Source organism: Oncorhynchus mykiss, chromosome 15 (assembly GCF_013265735.2).
Source record: "Oncorhynchus mykiss isolate Arlee chromosome 15, USDA_OmykA_1.1, whole genome shotgun sequence".
Taxonomy (NCBI): Eukaryota; Metazoa; Chordata; class Actinopteri; order Salmoniformes; family Salmonidae; genus Oncorhynchus; species Oncorhynchus mykiss.
The window spans coordinates 18917603-18939405 of NC_048579.1; the positions used below are offsets into that span (position 1 = coordinate 18917603).

Here is a 21803-nt window from a genome sequence, read left to right on the forward strand (position 1 = left end):
TGCTAAAAGGCACACTGGAACTAATGAAGTTAACCATTCAAATGTTGCACACTCAGTATATGGATAGTGTCCACAATTGTCCAGTGTAGATGAAGGGGAGGAGACAGGAAAAAATGAATTTTAAACCTTGAGACAACTGAGACATTGTGTATATGTGCCATTTGAACGGGGTATGGTAGTAGGTGCCAGGTTTGAGTGTGTCATGAACTGCAACGTTGCTGTGTTTTTTCACGCTCAACAGTTTCCTGTGTGTATCAAGAATGGTCCACCACCCAAAGGACATCCAGCCAATGACACAACTGTGGGAAGCATTGGAGTCAACATGGGTCAGCATCCCTGTGAAACGCTTTCGACACCTTGTAGAGTCCATGTCCCGACGAATTGAGGCTGTTCTGAGGGCAAAAGGGGGTCAACTCAATATTAGGACAGATTCCTAATGTTTTGTACACTTAGTGTATTTCTGCCATTGAACAAAGGGTATGCTCTTCACTACTACTGGTATTCCTGAAATTAATTCAATGCAACTTTATCATGATCATTAAATGTTTTTTTTCAAAAAGTTGTGGCTAAAATTCTAATCAGACCAACGGTTAACATACAGTATCTCATGGCATGCCTATCTTAAAAAACTCAACCTTGAAGTACAAGGTATTTTATAACAATATTGGATTATTCCTTACCCTGAAAGTAGTCTATGAGCCAGGAGAAACTGTTTTCCACAGCTCAGATTTCTATTGGTGCGGCAGGGTAGCCTAGTGGTTAGAGGAGTAGTAACCGAAAGGTTGCAAGTTCAAATCCCCGAGCTATAAATCTGTCATTCTGCCCCTGAACAGGCAGTTAACCCACAGTTCCTAGACCAGTTAACCCACGGTTCCTAGACCAGTTAACCCACGGTTCCTAGACCAGTTAACCCACGGTTCCTAGACCAGTTAACCCACGGTTCCTAGACCAGTTAACCCACGGTTCCTAGACCAGTTAACCCACGGTTCCTAGACCAGTTAACCCACGGTTCCTAGACCAGTTAACCCACGGTTCCTAGACCAGTTAACCCACGGTTCCTAGACCAATTAACCCACGGTTCCTAGACCAGTTAACCCACGGTTCCTAGACCAGTTAACCCACGGTTCCTAGACCGTCATTGAAAATAAGAAAATAATCTGCACAACACACAAAAAACACACGTATATCAGTAGATATGTATGTATTTGTAAGTTTGAGTTGTTTTTTTCCATACAAGATAAATAAAAGGCTTACAATACATCTGGTCAACATTATGCAGAGTTCGAGAAAATAAAACAAATATGACCCCCCCCCCCCCCCCAAAAAAAAAAATCATGATTGTCACTCAATGTGCTTCACAAAAAACTCTCAATGAATAAATAGTCTGTCCAACTTCATAATATTTACAATATTAACAATAGTGACCACAATGAATGAAGCTTTGGATCTGCTGACGTGATGAAAAGCTTGAGTGTGGATGGTACCGGAGTGCGTTTTTCTTCTCCTCCTCCAGCCAATGCGACCGAAGCAATGGCAGCATACACATTTAAGATTTTGCTTTCTTTCATAATGCCGGTTCAACTTTACAACTATACATGTCAAACAGCTTCATCATATTAACAAACACTGTTAAAAAAAAAATTATCAATGGAAATTAAAAACAAGGATAAAAAACAACATATCATCAACATTACACTTATATCGCATTCCCCACAAAAATGGAAATGACATTGATCATCCGATGAGGATTAAAAAGGCAATAAACAGGATTCACTGGCAAGAGCTTTTTTGTTGAAAAAATAAACTTAAAAAAAGACTAGGGTTGGGGTGGGGGGGGGGTGACATAGGGGCAGTAGAATACATCAGTGTGAACTCCTGTTCAGTGATCAGGTGCTGTTCTGAGGGACAGGGGAGGACGAGGGTAAATACTAACACAGTCTAGTAGAAAGAGGAGAGCGGGGTGGGGGGTGGTGGGGGGGGGGGGGGGGGTCAGGGATGAGACAGAGTAAAGTTAATCAAGTTCAGGGACATTTTATCGTAGAATGGGGGCGGGGGGGCAGTGCAAAAGCGTCCGGTTCCAAACCACCTTCTTTCCTCCCCTCAGCCTAAATCCGTAGAGGTGCGATGGGATGACCCTGTTCAGCAGTTCAGTTCTATCCTCCAGTAACCAACATTCACTCAAGTTGAAGAGACTCAGTCCAGGTAAGCTGTGAGGGCTGTGGTGCGGGGGTTAGGGGGGGGGGGGTATCTTTCAGCCCAGCTAACCAGAATTCAAGTACTCCAGTGCCACCTCATAGCAGAACTTGTATTGATCCTGTGGATGAATGGGAAGAAGAGTACATCATTATTGACGATGACTGGACTAGACATGGCTGAGTTGACTTTGCCTTTAATTCATTATAATGGCTGAGTTATTCACAGTGCTATTTTCTCCTTATTGTAAACGTCAACAGACATTTCAATCACTTAATAATTCTGGACTCAAGTTGAATAGACCTTGGCAACCCGACTTGTCCCAGAAGTACCCAACTGTAGGCTTCGTAGTGAGGACCAGTAAACCACTCTAAGGGTTAGCAGTGCCCCCCCCCCACCGATCCATGTAATGTTATTCCTTATGATCTAAAAGAGAAAACTGATCCTAGATCAGGACCGGTTCTTACCAGTAAGTCGACCATGTTGGGTTTGTTGTTCCTCAGTGTTTTGACTGCGTGGAACACGTCAACCGAACGCTGATGACGCAGCATCTCGCACACGATGCTGATCGCACAGAACGTCCCGCTGCGTCCTCCACCATTCCTGAGAGAGAGACAAAGAAAGAAAGAAAGGAGAAAGAATGGGATATATAATAGACCAAGACATAATATTAATGATTATACATATATACATCTACCTATAACACACAAAAAAAACTGTCAGAATTTCTAAGCGTTAGCACCCCTGACTTAAAATTATCTTAACTTTTTATACAAATTAAAAAACGTTCTACCTGCAGGCTTGATACTTCCAACTAATTGTAAGCTTCATGAATGAATAACATTATCAGTGATGTATGGTGGTTGATTCATGACATGTTCTGCCCCTGAGCAAGGCACTTAACCCACTGTTCCCCCGGCGCCAAAGACGTGGATGTCGATTATGGCAGCCCCCCTACACCTCTCGGATTCAGAGGGGTTGGGTTAAATGCCGAAGACACATTTCAGTTGAAGGCATTCAGTTGTACAACTGACTCGGTATCCCCCCTTTCCATTTCCTTTCATAGAGCTTGACTAAACTTATCAGCGTCTCTTCCTGTGCTTGCTGTTCTTGATGTTGCCCTCTAGATGGCGCCACACTACTGTCAATCCACCATTGCACACTATTGGCTACCCACTGACACTAAAGTGTGGAACATAGCCTATTGCTGGCACTCTAAGTAGTTCGTAAACTTCTCATGAAAAGCTGCTCTTTCTCAGAACCGTTTCCAGATGTGTAACTTCACTGTCTTTACAGCACTGTCTTGAAAGCCAAAGAGCTTTTAAGAGTTGCAAGAGGAGAGCGTCACAAAGTGAGGAAGCAGTTTGAGTTCAGTGGATGCATACTCTCTCAACTCCCTCAGCAGTTTGAGTTCAGTGGATGTATACTCTCTCAACTCCCTCAGCAGTTTGAGTTCAGTGGATGCCTACTCTCTCAACTCCCTCAGCAGTTTGAGTTCAGTGGATGTATACTCTCTCAACTCCCTCAGCAGTTTGAGTTCAGTGGATGTATACTCTCTCAACTCCCTCAGCAGTTTGAGTTCAGTGGATGTATACTCTCTCAACTCCCTCAGCAGTTTGAGTTCAGTGGATGCATACTCTCTCAACTCCCTCAGCAGTTTGAGTTCAGTGGATGTATACTCTCTCAACTCCCTCAGCAGTTTGAGTTCAGTGGTTGTATACTCTCTCAACTCCCTCAGCAGTTTGAGTTCAGTGGATGTATACTCTCTCAACTCCCTCAGCAGTTTGAGTTCAGTGGATGTATACTCTCTCAACTCCCTCAGCAGTTTGAGTTCAGTGGATGCCTACTCTCTCAACTCCCTCAGCAGTTTGAGTTCAGTGGATGTATACTCTCTCAACTCCCTCAGCAGTTTGAGTTCAGTGGATGCCTACTCTCTCAACTCCCTCAGCAGTTTGAGTTCAGTGGATGTATACTCTCTCAACTCCCTCAGCAGTTTGAGTTCAGTGGATGTATACTCTCTCAACTCCCTCAGCAGTTTGAGTTCAGTGGATGTATACTCTCTCAACTCCCTCAGCAGTTTGAGTTCAGTGGATGTATACTCTCTCAACTCCCTCAGCAGTTTGAGTTCAGTGGATGTATACTCTCTCAACTCCCTCAGCAGTTTGAGTTCAGTGGATGCCTACTCTCTCAACTCCCTCAGCAGTTTGAGTTCAGTGGATGCATACTCTCTCAACTCCCTCAGCAGTTTGAGTTCAGTGGATGTATACTCTCTCAACTCCCTCAGCAGTTTGAGTTCAGTGGATGCATACTCTCTCAACTCCCTCAGCAGTTTGAGTTCAGTGGATGCATACTCTCTCAACTCCCTCAGCAGTTTGAGTTCAGTGGATGTATACTCTCTCAACTCCCTCAGCAGTTTGAGTTCAGTGGATGCATACTCTCTCAACTCCCTCAGCAGTTTGAGTTCAGTGGATGTATACTCTCTCAACTCCCTCAGCAGTTTGAGTTCAGTGGATGTATACTCTCTCAACTCCCTCAGCAGTTTGAGTTCAGTGGATGTATACTCTCTCAACTCCCTCAGCAGTTTGAGTTCAGTGGATGCCTACTCTCTCAACTCCCTCAGCAGTTTGAGTTCAGTGGATGTATACTCTCTCAACTCCCTCAGCAGTTTGAGTTCAGTGGATGTATACTCTCTCAACTCCCTCAGCAGTTTGAGTTCAGTGGATGTATACTCTCTCAACTCCCTCAGCAGTTTGAGTTCAGTGGATGTATACTCTCTCAACTCCCTCAGCAGTTTGAGTTCAGTGGATGTATACTCTCTCAACTCCCTCAGCAGTTTGAGTTCAGTGGATGCCTACTCTCTCAACTCCCTCAGCAGTTTGAGTTCAGTGGATGCATACTCTCTCAACTCCCTCAGCAGTTTGAGTTCAGTGGATGTATACTCTCTCAACTCCCTCAGCAGTTTGAGTTCAGTGGATGCATACTCTCTCAACTCCCTCAGCAGTTTGAGTTCAGTGGATGCATACTCTCTCAACTCCCTCAGCAGTTTGAGTTCAGTGGATGTATACTCTCTCAACTCCCTCAGCAGTTTGAGTTCAGTGGATGCATACTCTCTCAACTCCCTCAGCAGTTTGAGTTCAGTGGATGTATACTCTCTCAACTCCCTCAGCAGTTTGAGTTCAGTGGATGTATACTCTCTCAACTCCCTCAGCAGTTTGAGTTCAGTGGATGTATACTCTCTCAACTCCCTCAGCAGTTTGAGTTCAGTGGATGCCTACTCTCTCAACTCCCTCAGCAGTTTGAGTTCAGTGGATGTATACTCTCTCAACTCCCTCAGCAGTTTGAGTTCAGTGGATGTATACTCTCTCAACTCCCTCAGCAGTTTGAGTTCAGTGGATGTATACTCTCTCAACTCCCTCAGCAGTTTGAGTTCAGTGGATGTATACTCTCTCAACTCCCTCAGCAGTTTGAGTTCAGTGGATGTATACTCTCTCAACTCCCTCAGCAGTTGACCTCTGTCAATCTCCACATGCCTTACGCATGTTTCAAGAATGTTCTGGTGAAACGGGCTATGTCCAAAATGGCATACTATTGCCCCTATAGAGCCCTGGTCAAAAGGAGTGCACTATATAGGGAAAAGGGTGTAGCTCAAGATACGTTGAGACGGTTGCGATGGCTGTCATAGCCCAGATTGTTTGGACATAAGGATGCAGGGAGGGAGCTCTGTGATTTAGACTAAACTAGCAGTCTAAACATTTACTGGAGGGTGGGGGGTGGGGCAGTGTTGTCTTTCTGACGTTTGTTTAGCGGCAGACCCTGCTGGCTTCGTTCAGTATGTGTATTGTGCTGATTGTCTCTGGTTTAAAGTGTGTGTGTGTGCTGCTCTGGTCGGGGGCGATTGGAATCTCTTCGGAGACTCTAATGAGAGTCATGTATCTGGGTGATTCTTTTGGACTCTCTGGCTTACAGACCAGGCCAGTAACCCTGTTAAACAGCACCAGCCACAGATTACATCAACAATGACCCTGTCGTCCACACATACACTCCTCCGTTCCCATCATCCCTCCCTCCCTCCATTTTCCGATTTGATTTCCCACCCAACTAGGGCCTCAGGAAACGAGGGAGACTCTCACGGCTTCCCTCTCTCCTCTCCTCCCCTCCATCTATCCGAGTAAAGTGGGGCTGCTGGAGATAAGGAAGGGCAGATTGAGCTGAGACAGAGACCCACCCAGAGGCCTCTCCCACCGGAGCATTACGATCTAGATCTGGGCAGCATCGGGAACTACAAGCTCATTTGATTTGATTATCTCCCTCTGGTAAATTCAGCAGCCTCTCTCCTCTATTTCTCCTATTTAGTAAGTGGAGATCACCTGGGTCGGATTGCACATTCAAATTCATACTGTGATATCACACTGATTTATCCAGTTAAATAGTATACTTGGGCCAGACTAATGTGTCAAATAATTGAGATACAGAGATTGCGATTGTCAACCGTTTTTTAAAAATTATTTTGAATTAATGATATAGTCTTGAAGAATATGTCCAGCCCCATTCCTGAGATTTATAGCAAACCAAGTGGCAGGGCTGCTATTTCGTTCTTTTTCGAATTACGAAGTGGAACTTTAAATGGCTTTGTGCTTGAATGGTTCATTTTGATGAAAGCCAGTGTTTGTACGAGCATTGAGCGCTTTCTGGTGGGCCTTCAAAATGTCAGTTTCCAGAAGGCTGTCAGAAGGCAGGATGGTGTGCTGTGAGGACTGCATCCCCATGGAAAGTGTATGTGATCACCATCAGAGGAGGACAGTGACATTTCTCACTGTCCCATCGGAGTGGTCCAGTGTCACTGTGACCCCGGTGGCATTTTGGGCGGCTATGTTGGATCGAATTAGAGGGGTGGTTTTGGGGGGTTACATCAAATACCTAAGAACCCCCTACTCTTTCCACCCATTTGGGAAGTCCAGAGCTAATAAAGGTTTACTGTGCAGTACTAGGTGTAGGTTGAGACATGACTGCTAGGTACTTACAGACAGTGTACGACGGTGCGTCCCTCCCCTCCGTCATATTCCTCCTGCCACTTGTCCACCTGGCGGATGAGCTTGAGGAAGGAGCGCTTGGACACAGGTGTGTCCCGGTACATAGGCCAGCCCAGGAACTGGAACTGTTGCACCATGCGATACCCGTCCTGTGGCTGGAGAGAGAGAAATGGACGTGTTAGCATTACTGTGTGTGTGTCTATGTCTGCTATAGTAGCTGTAGGAACAGGAGTGAGTGTGTGTGTGTGTGTGTGTGTGTGTGTGTGTGTCTGCTATAGTAGCTGTAGGAACAGGAGTGTGTGTGTGTGTGTGTGTGTCTGCTATAGTAGCTGTAGGACCAGGAGTGTGTGTGTGTGTGTGTCTATGTCTGCTATAGTAGCTGTAGGAACAGGAGTGTGTGTGTGTGTGTATGTTTGCTATAGTAGCTGTAGGAACAGGAGTGTGTGTGTGTGTGTCTATGTCTGCTATAGTAGCTGTAGGAACAGGAGTGTGTGTGTATGTCTGCTATAGTAGCTGTAGGAACAGGAGTGTGTGTGTGTGTCTGCTATAGTAGCTGTAGGAAATGGAGTGTGTGTGTGTGTGTGTGTGTGTGTGTGTGTGTGTGTGTGTGTGTGTGTGTGTGTGTGTGTCTGTTATAGTAGCTGTAGGAACAGGAGTTTGTGTGTGTGTGTGTGTCTGCTATAGTAGCTGTAGGAACAGAAGTGTGTGTGTGTGTGTGCCTATGTCTGCTATAGTAGCTGTAGGAACAGGAGTGTGTGTGTGTGTGTGTGTGTCTGCTATAGTAGCTGTAGGAACAGGAGTGTGTGTGTGTGTGTCTCTATTTCTGCTATAGTAGCTGTAGGAACAGGAGTGTGTGTGTGTGTGTGTGTGTGTGTGTGTGTGTGTGTGTGTGTGTGTGTGTCTATGTCTGCTATAGTAGCGGTAGGAACAGGAGTGTGTGTGTGTGTGTGTATGTTTGCTATAGTAGCTGTAGGAACAGGAGTGTGTGTGTGTGTGTCTATGTCTGCTATAGTAGCTGTAGGAACAGGAGTGTGTGTGTATGTCTGCTATAGTAGCTGTAGGAACAGGAGTGTGTGTGTGTGTGTGTGTGTCTGCTATAGTAGCTGTAGGAACAGGAGTGTGTGTGTGTGTGTGTGTGTGTCTGCTATAGTAGCTGTAGGACCAGGAGTGTGTGTGTGTGTGTGTCTATGTCTGCTATAGTAGCTGTAGGAACAGGAGTGTGTGTGTGTGTGTATGTTTGCAATAGTAGCTGTAGGAACAGGAGTGTGTGTGTGTGTCTATGTCTGCTATAGTAGCTGTAGGAACAGGAGTGTGTGTGTATGTCTGCTATAGTAGCTGTAGGAACAGGAGTGTGTGTGTGTGTGTCTGCTATAGTAGCTGTAGGAAATGGAGTGTGTGTGTGTGTGTGTGTGTGTGTGTGTGTGTGTGTGTGTCTGTCTGTTATAGTAGCTGTAGGAACAGGAGTTTGTGTGTGTGTGTGTGTCTGCTATAGTAGCTGTAGGAACAGAAGTGTGTGTGTGTGTGTGCCTATGTCTGCTATAGTAGCTGTAGGAACAGGAGTGTGTGTGTGTGTGTGTGTCTGCTATAGTAGCTGTAGGAACAGGAGTGTGTGTGTGTCTCTATTTCTGCTATAGTAGCTGTAGGAACAGGAGTGTGTGTGTGTGTGTGTGTGTGTGTGTGTATATGTCTGCTATAGTAGCTGTAGGAACAGGAGTGTGTGTGTGTGTGTGTGTGTGTGTGTGTGTGTGTCTATGTCTGCTATAGTAGCGGTAGGAACAGGAGTGTGTGTGTGTGTGTGTATGTTTGCTATAGTAGCTGTAGGAACAGGAGTGTGTGTGTGTGTCTATGTCTGCTATAGTAGCTGTAGGAACAGGAGTGTGTGTGTATGTCTGCTATAGTAGCTGTAGGAACAGGAGTGTGTGTGTGTGTGTGTGTGTCTGCTATAGTAGCTGTAGGAACAGGAGTGTGTGTGTGTGTCTATGTCTGCTATAGTAGCTGTAGGAACAGGAGTGTGTGTGTGTGTGTGTGTGTGCTATAGTAGCTGTAGGAACAGGAGTGTGTGTGTGTGTGTGTGTCTCTATGTCTGCTATAGTAGCTGTAGGAACAGGAGTGTGTGTGTGTGTGTGTGTGTGTGTGTGTGTGTATGTTTGCTATAGTAGCTGTAGGAACAGGAGTGTGTGTGTGTGTCTATGTCTGCTATAGTAGCTGTAGGAACAGGAGTGTGTGTGTGTGTGTATGTTTGCTATAGTAGCTGTAGGAACAGGAGTGTGTGTGTGTGTCTGTCTGCTATAGTAGCTGTAGGAACAGGAGTGTGTGTGTATATGTCTGCTGTAGTAGCTGTAGGAACAGGAGTGTGTGTGTGTGTGTGTGTGTGTGTGTGTGTGTGTGTGTCTGCTATAGTAGCTGTAGGAACAGGAGTGTGTGTGTGTGTGTGTGTGTGTGTGTGTGTGTGTGTCTATGTCTGCTATAGTAGCTGTAGGAACAGGAGTGTGTGTGTGTGTGTGTGTGTGTGTGTGTGTGTCTATGTCTGCTATAGTAGCTGTAGGAACAGGAGTGTGTGTGTGTGTGTGTGTGTATATGTCTGCTATAGTAGCTGTAGGAACAGGAGTGTGTGTGTGTGTGTGTGTGTGTGTGTGTGTGTGTGTGTGTGTGTGTGTGTGTGTGTGTGTGTGTGTGTGTGTGTCTATGTCTGCTATAGTAGCGGTAGGAACAGGAGTGTGTGTGTGTGTGTGTGTGTATGTTTGCTATAGTAGCTGTAGGAACAGGAGTGTGTGTGTGTGTGTCTATGTCTGCTATAGTAGCTGTAGGAACAGGAGTGTGTGTGTATGTCTGCTATAGTAGCTGTAGGAACAGGAGTGTGTGTGTGTGTGTGTGTGTCTGCTATAGTAGCTGTAGGAACAGGAGTGTGTGTGTGTGTGTGTGTGTCTGCTATAGTAGCTGTAGGACCAGGAGTGTGTGTGTGTGTGTGTCTATGTCTGCTATAGTAGCTGTAGGAACAGGAGTGTGTGTGTGTGTGTATGTTTGCTATAGTAGCTGTAGGAACAGGAGTGTGTGTGTGTGTCTATGTCTGCTATAGTAGCTGTAGGAACAGGAGTGTGTGTGTATGTCTGCTATAGTAGCTGTAGGAACAGGAGTGTGTGTGTGTGTGTCTGCTATAGTAGCTGTAGGAAATGGAGTGTGTGTGTGTGTGTGTGTGTGTGTGTGTGTGTGTGTGTGTGTGTGTGTGTCTGTCTGTTATAGTAGCTGTAGGAACAGGAGTTTGTGTGTGTGTGTGTGTCTGCTATAGTAGCTGTAGGAACAGAAGTGTGTGTGTGTGTGTGTGCCTATGTCTGCTATAGTAGCTGTAGGAACAGGAGTGTGTGTGTGTGTGTGTGTCTGCTATAGTAGCTGTAGGAACAGGAGTGTGTGTGTGTCTCTATTTCTGCTATAGTAGCTGTAGGAACAGGAGTGTGTGTGTGTGTGTGTGTGTGTGTGTATATGTCTGCTATAGTAGCTGTAGGAACAGGAGTGTGTGTGTGTGTGTGTGTGTGTGTGTCTATGTCTGCTATAGTAGCGGTAGGAACAGGAGTGTGTGTGTGTGTATGTTTGCTATAGTAGCTGTAGGAACAGGAGTGTGTGTGTGTGTCTATGTCTGCTATAGTAGCTGTAGGAACAGGAGTGTGTGTGTATGTCTGCTATAGTAGCTGTAGGAACAGGAGTGTGTGTGTGTGTGTGTGTGTGTCTGCTATAGTAGCTGTAGGAAATGGAGTGTGTGTGTGTGTGTGTGTGTGTGTGTGTGTGTGTGTGTGTGTGTCTGTCTGTTATAGTAGCTGTAGGAACAGGAGTTTGTGTGTGTGTGTGTGTCTGCTATAGTAGCTGTAGGAACAGAAGTGTGTGTGTGTGTGTGCCTATGTCTGCTATAGTAGCTGTAGGAACAGGAGTGTGTGTGTGTGTGTGTGTCTGCTATAGTAGCTGTAGGAACAGGAGTGTGTGTGTGTCTCTATTTCTGCTATAGTAGCTGTAGGAACAGGAGTGTGTGTGTGTGTGTGTGTGTGTGTGTATATGTCTGCTATAGTAGCTGTAGGAACAGGAGTGTGTGTGTGTGTGTGTGTGTGTGTGTCTATGTCTGCTATAGTAGCGGTAGGAACAGGAGTGTGTGTGTGTGTGTGTATGTTTGCTATAGTAGCTGTAGGAACAGGAGTGTGTGTGTGTGTCTATGTCTGCTATAGTAGCTGTAGGAACAGGAGTGTGTGTGTATGTCTGCTATAGTAGCTGTAGGAACAGGAGTGTGTGTGTGTGTGTGTGTGTGTCTGCTATAGTAGCTGTAGGAACAGGAGTGTGTGTGTGTGTCTATGTCTGCTATAGTAGCTGTAGGAACAGGAGTGTGTGTGTGTGTGTGTGTGTGTGTGTGTGTGTGTGTGTGTGTGCTATAGTAGCTGTAGGAACAGGAGTGTGTGTGTGTGTCTCTATGTCTGCTATAGTAGCTGTAGGAACAGGAGTGTGTGTGTGTGTGTGTGTGTGTGTGTGTGTGTGTGTATGTTTGCTATAGTAGCTGTAGGAACAGGAGTGTGTGTGTGTGTCTATGTCTGCTATAGTAGCTGTAGGAACAGGAGTGTGTGTGTGTGTGTATGTTTGCTATAGTAGCTGTAGGAACAGGAGTGTGTGTGTGTGTCTGTCTGCTATAGTAGCTGTAGGAACAGGAGTGTGTGTGTATATGTCTGCTGTAGTAGCTGTAGGAACAGGAGTGTGTGTGTGTGTGTGTGTGTGTGTGTGTGTGTCTGCTATAGTAGCTGTAGGAACAGGAGTGTGTGTGTGTGTGTGTGTCTATGTCTGCTATAGTAGCTGTAGGAACAGGAGTGTGTGTGTGTGTGTATGTCTGCTACAGTAGCTGTAGGAACAGGAGTGTGTGTGTATGTCTGCTATAGTAGCTGTAGGAACAGGAGTGTGTGTGTGTCTGCTATAGTAGCTGTAGGAACAGGAGTGTGTGTGTGTCTATGTCTGCTATAGTAGCTGTCGGAAATGGAGTGTGTGTGTGTGTGTGTGTGTGTGTGTGTGTGTCTGTGTTATAGTAGCTGTAGGAACAGGAGTTTGTGTGTGTGTGTGTGTCTGCTATTGTAGCTATAGGAACAGGAGTGTGTGTGTGTCTATGTCTGCTATAGTAGCTGTAGGAACAGGAGTGTGTGTGTGTGTGTGTGTGTGTGTGTGTGTGTGTGTGTGCGCGCTATAGTAGCTGTAGGAACAGGAGTGTGTGTGTGTGTGTGACTATGTCTGCTATAGTAGCTGTAGGAAATGGAGTGTGTGTGTGTGTGTGTGTCTGTCTGTCTGTTAGAGTAGCTGTAGGAACAGGAGTTTGTGTGTGTGTGTGTGTGTGTGTGTGTGTGTGTGTGTGTGTGTGTGTGTGTGTGTGTGTGTGTGTGTGTGTCTGCTATAGTAGCTATAGGAACAGGAGTTTGTGGGTGTGTGTGTGTGTGTCTGCTATAGTAGCTATAGGAACAGAAGTGTGTGTGTGTCTATGTCTGCTATAGTAGCTGTAGGAACAGGAGTGTGTGTGTATGTCTGCTATAGTAGCTGTAGGAACAGGAGTGTGTGTGTGTGTCTGCTATAGTAGCTGTAGGAACAGGAGTGTGTGTGTGTCTATGTCTGCTATAGTAGCTGTAGGAAATGGAGTGTGTGTGTGTGTGTGTGTGTGTGTGTCTGTCTGTTATAGTAGCTGTAGGAACAGGAGTTTGTGTGTGTGTGTGTGTCTGCTATAGTAGCTATAGGAACAGGAGTGTGTGTGTGTCTATGTCTGCTATAGTAGCTGTAGGAACAGAAGTGTGTGTGTGTGTGTGCCTATGTCTGCTATAGTAGGTGTAGGAACAGGATTGTGTGTGTGTGTGTGTGTGTGTGTATATGTTTGCTATAGTAGCTGTAGGAACAGGAGTGTGTGTGTGTGTCTATGTCTGCTATAGTAGCTGTAGGAACAGGAGTGTGTGTGTGTATGTGTGTGTGTGTGTCTATGTCTGCTATAGTAGCTGTAGGAACAGGAGTGTGTGTGTGTGTGTGTGTGTGTGTATGTTTGCTATAGTAGCTGTAGGAACAGGAGTGTGTGTGTGTGTCTATGTCTGCTATAGTAGCTGTAGGAACAGGAGTGTGTGTGTGTATGTCTGCTATAGTAGCTGTAGGAACAGGAGTGTGTGTGTGTGTGTGTGTGTGTGTGTGTGTCTGCTATAGTAGCTGTAGGAACAGGAGTGTGTGTGTGTGTCTATGTCTGCTATAGTAGCTGTAGGAACAGGAGTGTGTGTGTGTGTGTGTGTGTGTGTGTGTGTGTGTGTGTGTGTGTGTGTGTGTCTATGTCTGCTATAGTAGCTGTAGGAACAGGAGTGTGTGTGTGTGTGTGTGTATGTCTACTATAGTAGCTGTAGGAACAGGAGTGTGTGTGTGTGTGTGTGTGTGTGTGTGTGTGTCTATGTCTGCTATAGTAGCTGTAGGAACAGGAGTGTGTGTGTGTGTGTGTGTGTGTGTGTGTGTGTGCTATAGTAGCTGTAGGAACAGGAGTGTGTGTGTGTGTGTCTCTATGTCTGTTATAGTAGCTGTAGGAACAGGAGTGTGTGTGTCTCTATGTCTGCTATAGTAGCTGTAGGAACAGGAGCGTGTGTGTCTCTATGTCTGCTATAGTAGCTGAAAGAACATGAGTGTGTGTGTGTCGATGTCTGCTATAGTAGCTGAAAGAACAGGAGTGTGTGTGTCTCTATGTCTGCTATAGTAGCTGAAAGAACAGGAGTGTGTGTGTCTCTATGTCTGCTATAGTAGCTGAAAGAACATGAGTGTGTGTGTGTCGATGTCTGCTATAGTAGCTGAAAGAACAGGAGTGTGTGTGTGGTGTTCTGTCTCGTACCCGTGCAGCGTTGTAGATGCGGAATATCCTGCTGATGATGTCCTCCTCCAGGTCAGCTGACACAAACTCCACCTGGATGGGCCCGTGGCGGTGCACGCCGTTCTCCGGCCAGTACTGGGGACACAGCTGCACACACACACACACACACACACACACACACACACACACACATATATATATCAAATGAGACATTGAATGAGAGCCTATTGATTGCGTTGGCATTCACATTCACCCTCTTTTGATAACTGCAATTCTCTCATTGTCTTTCAAGGTCATGCCTTCAAACACACAAATACATCTACAGGAGAGTGAAACACCGCCTGACTATCCTGTTCTATTGAGCTGCCTCCTCAACAGCAGATGAAAGAAAACACAATGACATCAACTAGGCATTCCAACATACATACACATCTAAATAGGAATGCCTAGTTGATGTCAGTGTGTGTGTGTGTGTGTGTGTGTGTGTGTGTGTGTATGTATGTATGTATGTATGTATGTATGTATGTATGTATGTATGTATGTATGTATGTATGTATGTATGTATGTATGTATGTATGTATGTATGTATGTATGTATGTATGTATGTATGTATATATATATATATATATATATATATATATATATATATATATATATATATATATATATATATATATATATATATATATATATATATATATATATATTGCTATAGCTGTGGTACTTGTTGCCGGGCTACAGTCAGAATAGGGAATGAGAGGATAGTGTAGCCACCCAACTGGGTGGTGTTGCTAGGAAATGCTGCCTGCCACCTGCTATTCTTTGAACATTTTGACAGACAGGGCCCCAAGGCCATTTGAGGCAGACTCCTTCCCCTCCTCTTTCAAACCTACTGGTAGCGATCTGTCTATGATCATGTACTAATGACTAGTCTATGACGGAGACTGGAATGTCTGATAGTATGATAAAGGATTGCATGGCGTCACATGGTTTGGAGTGACTTGATTGGCCTCTCGTGTGTGTGTGTGTGTGTGTGTATGTTAGTCTTACCTGTGCTGGGTCTACGTCGTTGAGCATCACTATAGAGGTGCAGTGGTAGTCCAGCACCAGCCTCCAGAAGTCTTTGACCGTGTTGGGCAAGGGGTGCTGGGTAACGATGAACGCAGATGGCTGCTTGTAGCTCTGTGGAGGAGGAAAACGACGAGGAAGAGAAAGTCAGCAACCCCAAAATGAACAGAAAGACAGTATTTACATCACTAAGATCAAGGACATGTCATCAGGCCTTTAGTCATAATGCAGGGAATTCTCACAATCAAGTTCAGGTTACTATGTGAGGTTGTATGTATCTGAGGTCTGCGGGTTTTTGAGGAATCATGTACAGGGAACGTATTTATTTCCAGATATTCATGACCGTTCTGAATGAATTCCACTATCAACACTAAGACCACATACTATATCCTTATTGTATATACCAAATATGCATGAGTATAATTGGTGACACATTATTTCCATAAAGCCAATCCAAACTGAGTCATACTGCTGCGTTCAACAAAAAACACATTGCAATTATGAATGTCCATTTCCATGACGATGGGACAAATCCATCCAAAGCCATCTGTTTTTTAAATCATTTTCGATGAGGATGTAATTGTTGGTGGAAGCACAGAAAAAGCACTAGCCATTCATCAACATGATACACTGTCCCCCTACTGTTTAGGTTTGGCTGGGAAATGGCTGGCTAAGTAACATGGGGTGATTATTATAGAGATGGATGGGCTATTTACACACCAGCTATTTAACCACAGGACGCCCCAGGACTGCTGAGTCGCCCGCTGTCCCTTGCGAGCTCTCTCTCTGTTTCCTTCTTCCCCTTTCCTTCTCCCTCTACACTATTCCCCAACTCCGTCCCCGTTTCTCCCTCTATGTCTGTCTCTCCCACTCCCTCCCTCTCTCCTTTCTCCATAATAAAGAAGTTGTCACAGACAGCCAATATGCCACTAATCTACCACTAATAAAGTTTGCTCTTCATTCAAAGCGCCAAATCTGCCCTTTATGTAGATGGGTGATTGAACAGTGACCTATCCACATCATCATATCTCAGCACAATGATTAAAAAAGAACAGTTCCACTATTGACTCAGCACTTTTCCAGCAGTACATTTACATCCAATGACTTGCACACGGACTGACACTGCAAGTCATTTAAAAAGGTTACGAGTGAGCGTGCCTAAGTCTGAGTGTGTGTGAGAATGAGTGTGTGTGTGTGAGACGTACGTCCATGAGAGCGGCGTTGATGTAGTTGGAACTCTCTCCGTCGATGGTGATGAGGAAGGGCAGACAGCGGTCTGGCGGGAGGACGTCCATGCAGCGGTTCTTCTCGTGGTTCCTGGGGAGCAGGGCAATGCTGCAGTCCTCCACACGCAACGTAGGAGTCACCATGTTCAGGGTCTGGAGGGAGGAAGGGATATGAGCCTGGTAGACACCTTCAATTGTGCCTTGGAGTGAAGAGCATTTATGTACACCAATATACGTATGCATGTGTGATGAACAACGCATGCTCACACACACACACACACACACACACACACACACACACACACACACACAGTACCCTGAACTCCTCTTTGATCTGGCTGGAGTTAGTCTGGGGGTCCAGGCGGTTCATGTCATAGTAGACCGATCGCAGCTGGTTGGCTGGGATGGTGGTGTCCCCGCACAGACACGCCTCCAAGATGGCGTCGTGGATGAACACGTACTGCTCCTGTAGGACGGAGCAGGCCATAAGATATCGTGAGGGACAGAAAGCCATGCAACGCCTAGACACACACCAGGAAGAGCTCACACTGAGAACAAAGCAACAATACTTACCTACACATTGAGGTAACACAGAAACATGACCAAACCAAAGTGATGATTGACTCAAGTCAAGTCATGACATGGTTCCAAAAGCCATTTTTGGTGAGATATCAAATCAAATCCTAATCCAATCCTCGGTTTTCCAATTGGTCTTGAGAAATACAGAATCCTGGATGGTAGACATTGGGGCTGGGTATTCTCTCATGTTGTTTAAACCCTTCTATGTTTGCTAAGACTGTGGCTGAGCCAACGGGTACCCTATGGACTTCCTTTCTCCGGGTAAGTAGTTCACTATATAAGGGAATAGGGTGCTATTACAGCCTGTCACCTCCACAGTGACCATTCCCATTGACCTTTCCTCTGTCAATACTAATACTCTCTCTCTCTCTTTCCTCTGTCAATACTACCACTCTCTCTCTCTCTTTCCTCTGTCAATACTACCACTCTCTCTCTTTCCTCTGTCAATACTACCACTCTCTCTCTTTCCTCTGTCAATACTACCACTCTCTCTCTTTCCTCTGTCAATACTACTACTCTCTCTCTTTCAATACTACCACTCTCTCCCTCTTTCCTCTGTCCATACTACCACTCTCTCTTTCCTCTGTCAATACTACTACTCTCTCTCTCTTTCCTCTGTCAATACTACTACTCTCTCGCTTTCCTCTGTCAATACTACCACTTTCTCTCTCCTCTGTCAATACTACCACTTTCTCTCTCCTCTGTCAATACTACTAGTCTCTCTCTTTCCTCTGTCAATAATACTACTCTCTCTCACTCTTTCCTCTGTCAATAATACTACTCTCTCTCTCTCCTCTGTCAATACTACTACTATCTCTCTTTCCTCTGTCAATACTACCACTCTCTTTCCTCTGCCAATTCTACCACTCTCTCTTTCCTCTGTCAATACTACCACTCTCTCTCTCTCTTTCCTCTGTCAATACTACCACTCTCTCTCTTTCCTCTGTCAATACTACCACTCTCTCTCTTTCCTCTGTCAATACTACCACTCTCTCTCTTTCCTCTGTCAATACTACTACTCTCTCTCTTTCAATACTACCACTCTCTCCCTCTTTCCTCTGTCCATACTACCACTCTCTCTTTCCTCTGTCAATACTACTACTCTCTCTCTCTTTCCTCTGTCAATACTACTACTCTCTCGCTTTCCTCTGTCAATACTACCACTTTCTCTCTCCTCTGTCAATACTACCACTTTCTCTCTCCTCTGTCAATACTACTAGTCTCTCTCTTTCCTCTGTCAATAATACTACTCTCTCTCACTCTTTCCTCTGTCAATAATACTACTCTCTCTCTCTCCTCTGTCAATACTACTACTCTCTCTCTTTCCTCTGTCAATACTACCACTCTCTTTCCTCTGCCAATTCTACCACTCTCTCTTTCCTCTGTCAATACTACCACTCTCTCTCTTTCCTCTGTCAATACTACTACCTCTCTCTCTTTCCTCTGTCAATACTAATACTCTCTCTTTCCTCTGTCAATACTACTACCTCTCTCTCTTTCCTCTGTCAATACTACCACTCTCTCTCTTTCCTCTGTCAATACTACCACTCTCTCTCTTTCCTCTGTCAATACTACCACTTTCTCTCTCCTCTGTCAATACTACCACTTTCTCTCTCCTCTGTCAATACTACTAGTCTCTCTCTCTCTTTCCTCTGTCAATAATACTACTCTCTCTCACTCTTTCCTCTGTCAATAATACTACTCTCTCTCTCTCTCTCTCTCCTCTGTCAATACTACTACTCTCTCTCTTTCCTCTGTCAATACTACCACTCTCTTTCCTCTGCCAATTCTACGACTCTCTCTCTTTCCTCTGTCAATACTACTACCACTCTCTCTTTCCTCTGTCAATACTACTACTCTCTCTCTTTCCTCTGTCAATACTACCACTCTCTCTCTCTCTTTCCTCTCAATACTACCACTCTCTCTCTCTTTCCTCTGTCAATACTACCACTCTCTCTCCTCTGTCAATACTACTAGTCTCTCTCTCTTTCCTCTGTCAATACTACTACTCTCTCTTTCCTCTGTCAATACTAATACTCTCTCTTTCCTCTGTCAAGACTACTACCCTCTCTCTCTTTCCTCTGCCAATACTACCTCTCTCTCTCTTTCCTCTGCCAATACTACCACTCCCTCTCTCTTCTCCCCCTATTCCTCTCCTTCTCTCAGGAAAAAGGCCCCGGGCTTGACGTAAATCATTTATGAAGTGACATTTCAGAAACGTCTCGACTTGTCACTTCTGACAAAATCCTTGGGAGCTGAGGGTCAGTGGTTTTCAGGTTAGGCTACTGTGATGTCAGACTCCTGTCCTTGGATATGGAGTTGGAGGTGAAATGGATTTGCAGCCTACCCGGTTGTCATCAGAATATTACGAAATATCACGACAAGACACGAACTGGCTTTTTTTGTGCAACGGGAAAATGTCATTTATAAGATACAGCATGTGTTCCAAGTAAACTTTGAATAGTTTTTGAGCTATGAATTTGTCAGTTCACATCAATTAAAAGTATATGTCATGGGAATCAAACAAAGTAAAGCTTGCATACAGCACGACATTAGACACTTGTTTATTGTGCATTAATATAGTATGGTCAGGGAGTTAGGAGTTGGAACTTTAGCATGTTTATGCAATCTAACTCATCAGCTATTAACTATCTTTAAAAGCAAACACGAGTCTGTTGCATTTTTACTCTGAGCTGAATAATATTTGCACAGGGCTAATGAGTTCATGTTCATTGTCCAGTATCATTGTGTCACATTGTCTGTTTGGCCAGATGTTTGGGATTGGTTGTGCCAGTGGAATTTTAGATACAAAAGAAGAGTCAAGAAATTGTAGACACTACAAGTCTGTCACATTGTGTTGGAGAATACACACCCTGTCCTGTATGGTCCATGGTTTCATGTGTATCATGTATTGACAGAATGAAATGTGCCTGTTTGGGGAATGTGTGTGTGAGTGTGGACGTGTTTAACTACACTTGTGGGTTTTAGGGTTAAGGTTAGAATTAGTGTTAGGGTTCGTTTTGGGGTTAGGTGCTAGGTGTAGGTGCTTGGGTTAGGTTTTCGGGTTAAGGTTAGGTTTAGGAAAAATAGGATTTTGAATAAGATTGAACTGTGTGTCCACACAAGGTTAGTTATACAAGACTGTGTATGCGCGAGTGTGTGTGGTGTGTTTGGGATTGTGTACAGTGGAAGCGAGTAGAGACACTTGGAGCAGGGTCGTGTAGTGGTGTGTGTGTGTCTGTTTGTGCATGTATGTGTGTGTACGTCTCTGTGTGCATGTTTCTCTCTCTCTCTCTCTCTCTCTCTCTCTCTCTCTGTATTTGGGTTCGAGCAGGGACAGGGTCATTCTTACCTCTGTCTGGACCATATTAACCCTTCGTGAGCGTAACTCTCTCACACAGTTGTAGATGTCGACCACACCCTCTCTCTCAGCCATGTCCAGCATGATGTCAATCACAATGAAACAGCCGGTCCTGCCCGCCCCCGCACTGATGACGCAAGCACACACACACGCACATACAGCGTGAGAACCAGAGCACAACACACACTCTAAATAGAAAAGCACCGGTTGACAAATTATCTGGGACTATTTGGATTGGAAACATCAGTACAGATTGTACATGACAGTCTAAACAGTTGGAGGTGTGGCTGACAATAGCAGATCCACTTTATTTAGTGTGGCTGATCTTGGGAGTGAGATGACTTTTCTAATATCCATTAGGAACTTCTTTCTGAGTCATACCGGATGAAGAGAGTCAGAGAGAGAGAGAGAAAATAGAGCGAGAGGGAGGCGAGAGAAAGAGATGGAAAGAGAGATGAGAGATGGAAAGAGAGAAAGGTAGAGATGTATACAGACAGCCAGAAGCCACAGAGAGTGTGTCTGACCTGCAGTGGACTACCATGGGCCCGGCGTTGGCAGGGGTCTTGGACTTGACCCTGCGTACGAAGCCAAGCAGGCCGGTGGCGTGGTAGGGCACCCCGTGGTCCGGCCAGCCCGTGAAGTGGAACTGACGGATCTCCCGGATCTCATGGGCTCCCCTCTAGAGAGAGAAGACCGAAATATACACAGTTGGATACTTCATTTGGATTCACAAGTACCAAGGACACAAACATCAGAGGTCATACAGATGCCTGGACTTCTGACACACGCACATGTATATGCACGCACCCACACACGCACACCCAAACAGACCCAGAGCTTTTAACTTTGAGCAGCAGCTCCCTCTCCTCTCCTCTCCTCTCCCTCTCCCCCTGTACCTCCCTATAAGCACTTTAAAGTTAGCTGTTTTCATGATCAAAGTTGTGTTTTGATCTTGGGGGGAGGGACTAAAGTAGATAAAGCAGGGATGACAAAGCCCATCTCTGGGGGGATGGAAGAGGAGAAAAACAGCTGGAGGAGAGTGGTGATTCACACACACAGCAAGCAGGCTGGATACAGACGGCAGGGCGGACACCCGTCTGAGCCTTGAGCACTCATGCACGCACGCACGCACGCATGCACACACACACACACACACACACACGGCAGGGGAAATATTCACAGCTTAAAAGCCCATGGGGATAGAAGAAGTGGAAAAGTGGAGAGGCCTGGTAACAGCTCTGAGTACAATAGGATGAGAAACAAAATGGCTACGATACAGACAGACATGCATTCTGAAAGACAGATGGACCTATTATAAAGGAAGTATCTAAGAACCTTCAGTAAAGTAGTGGTGAGTACATGAAGCTCTGTCCATTTATTTGCCTCATGCAGAGCAACATCTCCTTCACATAGAGTTGATCAGAGTGTTGATTGTGGCCTGTGGAATGTTGTCCCACTCCTCTTTAATGGCTGTACGAAGTTTCTGGATATTGTCGGGAACTAGAACACGC

The 21803-nt window shown here is 45.2% G+C and overlaps 1 protein-coding gene across 12 annotated transcripts in view; it reads right to left on the bottom strand.

Annotated features, from left to right (window-relative positions):
• Nucleotides 1-1182: 1182 nt before the first annotated feature.
• The window catches only part of LOC110490935 (receptor-type tyrosine-protein phosphatase mu), a 302121-nt gene continuing 281500 nt past the window's right edge, over nt 1183-21803 (bottom strand). For all 12 annotated transcript variants that reach the window (XM_036943984.1, XM_036943983.1, XM_036943982.1 and 9 more), the window contains 9 exons: nt 20817-20971; nt 20284-20419; nt 16669-16818; nt 16332-16505; nt 15109-15240; nt 14080-14205; nt 7215-7378; nt 2661-2796; nt 1183-2314 (listed from right to left, as the gene is read on the bottom strand). In XM_036943984.1, coding sequence (XP_036799879.1) covers nt 2261-2314; nt 2661-2796; nt 7215-7378; nt 14080-14205; nt 15109-15240; nt 16332-16505; nt 16669-16818; nt 20284-20419; nt 20817-20971 — 1227 coding nt within the window. In that variant the 3' untranslated portion in view covers nt 1183-2260. The remainder of the gene's footprint in view (nt 2315-2660; nt 2797-7214; nt 7379-14079; nt 14206-15108; nt 15241-16331; nt 16506-16668; nt 16819-20283; nt 20420-20816; nt 20972-21803) is intronic.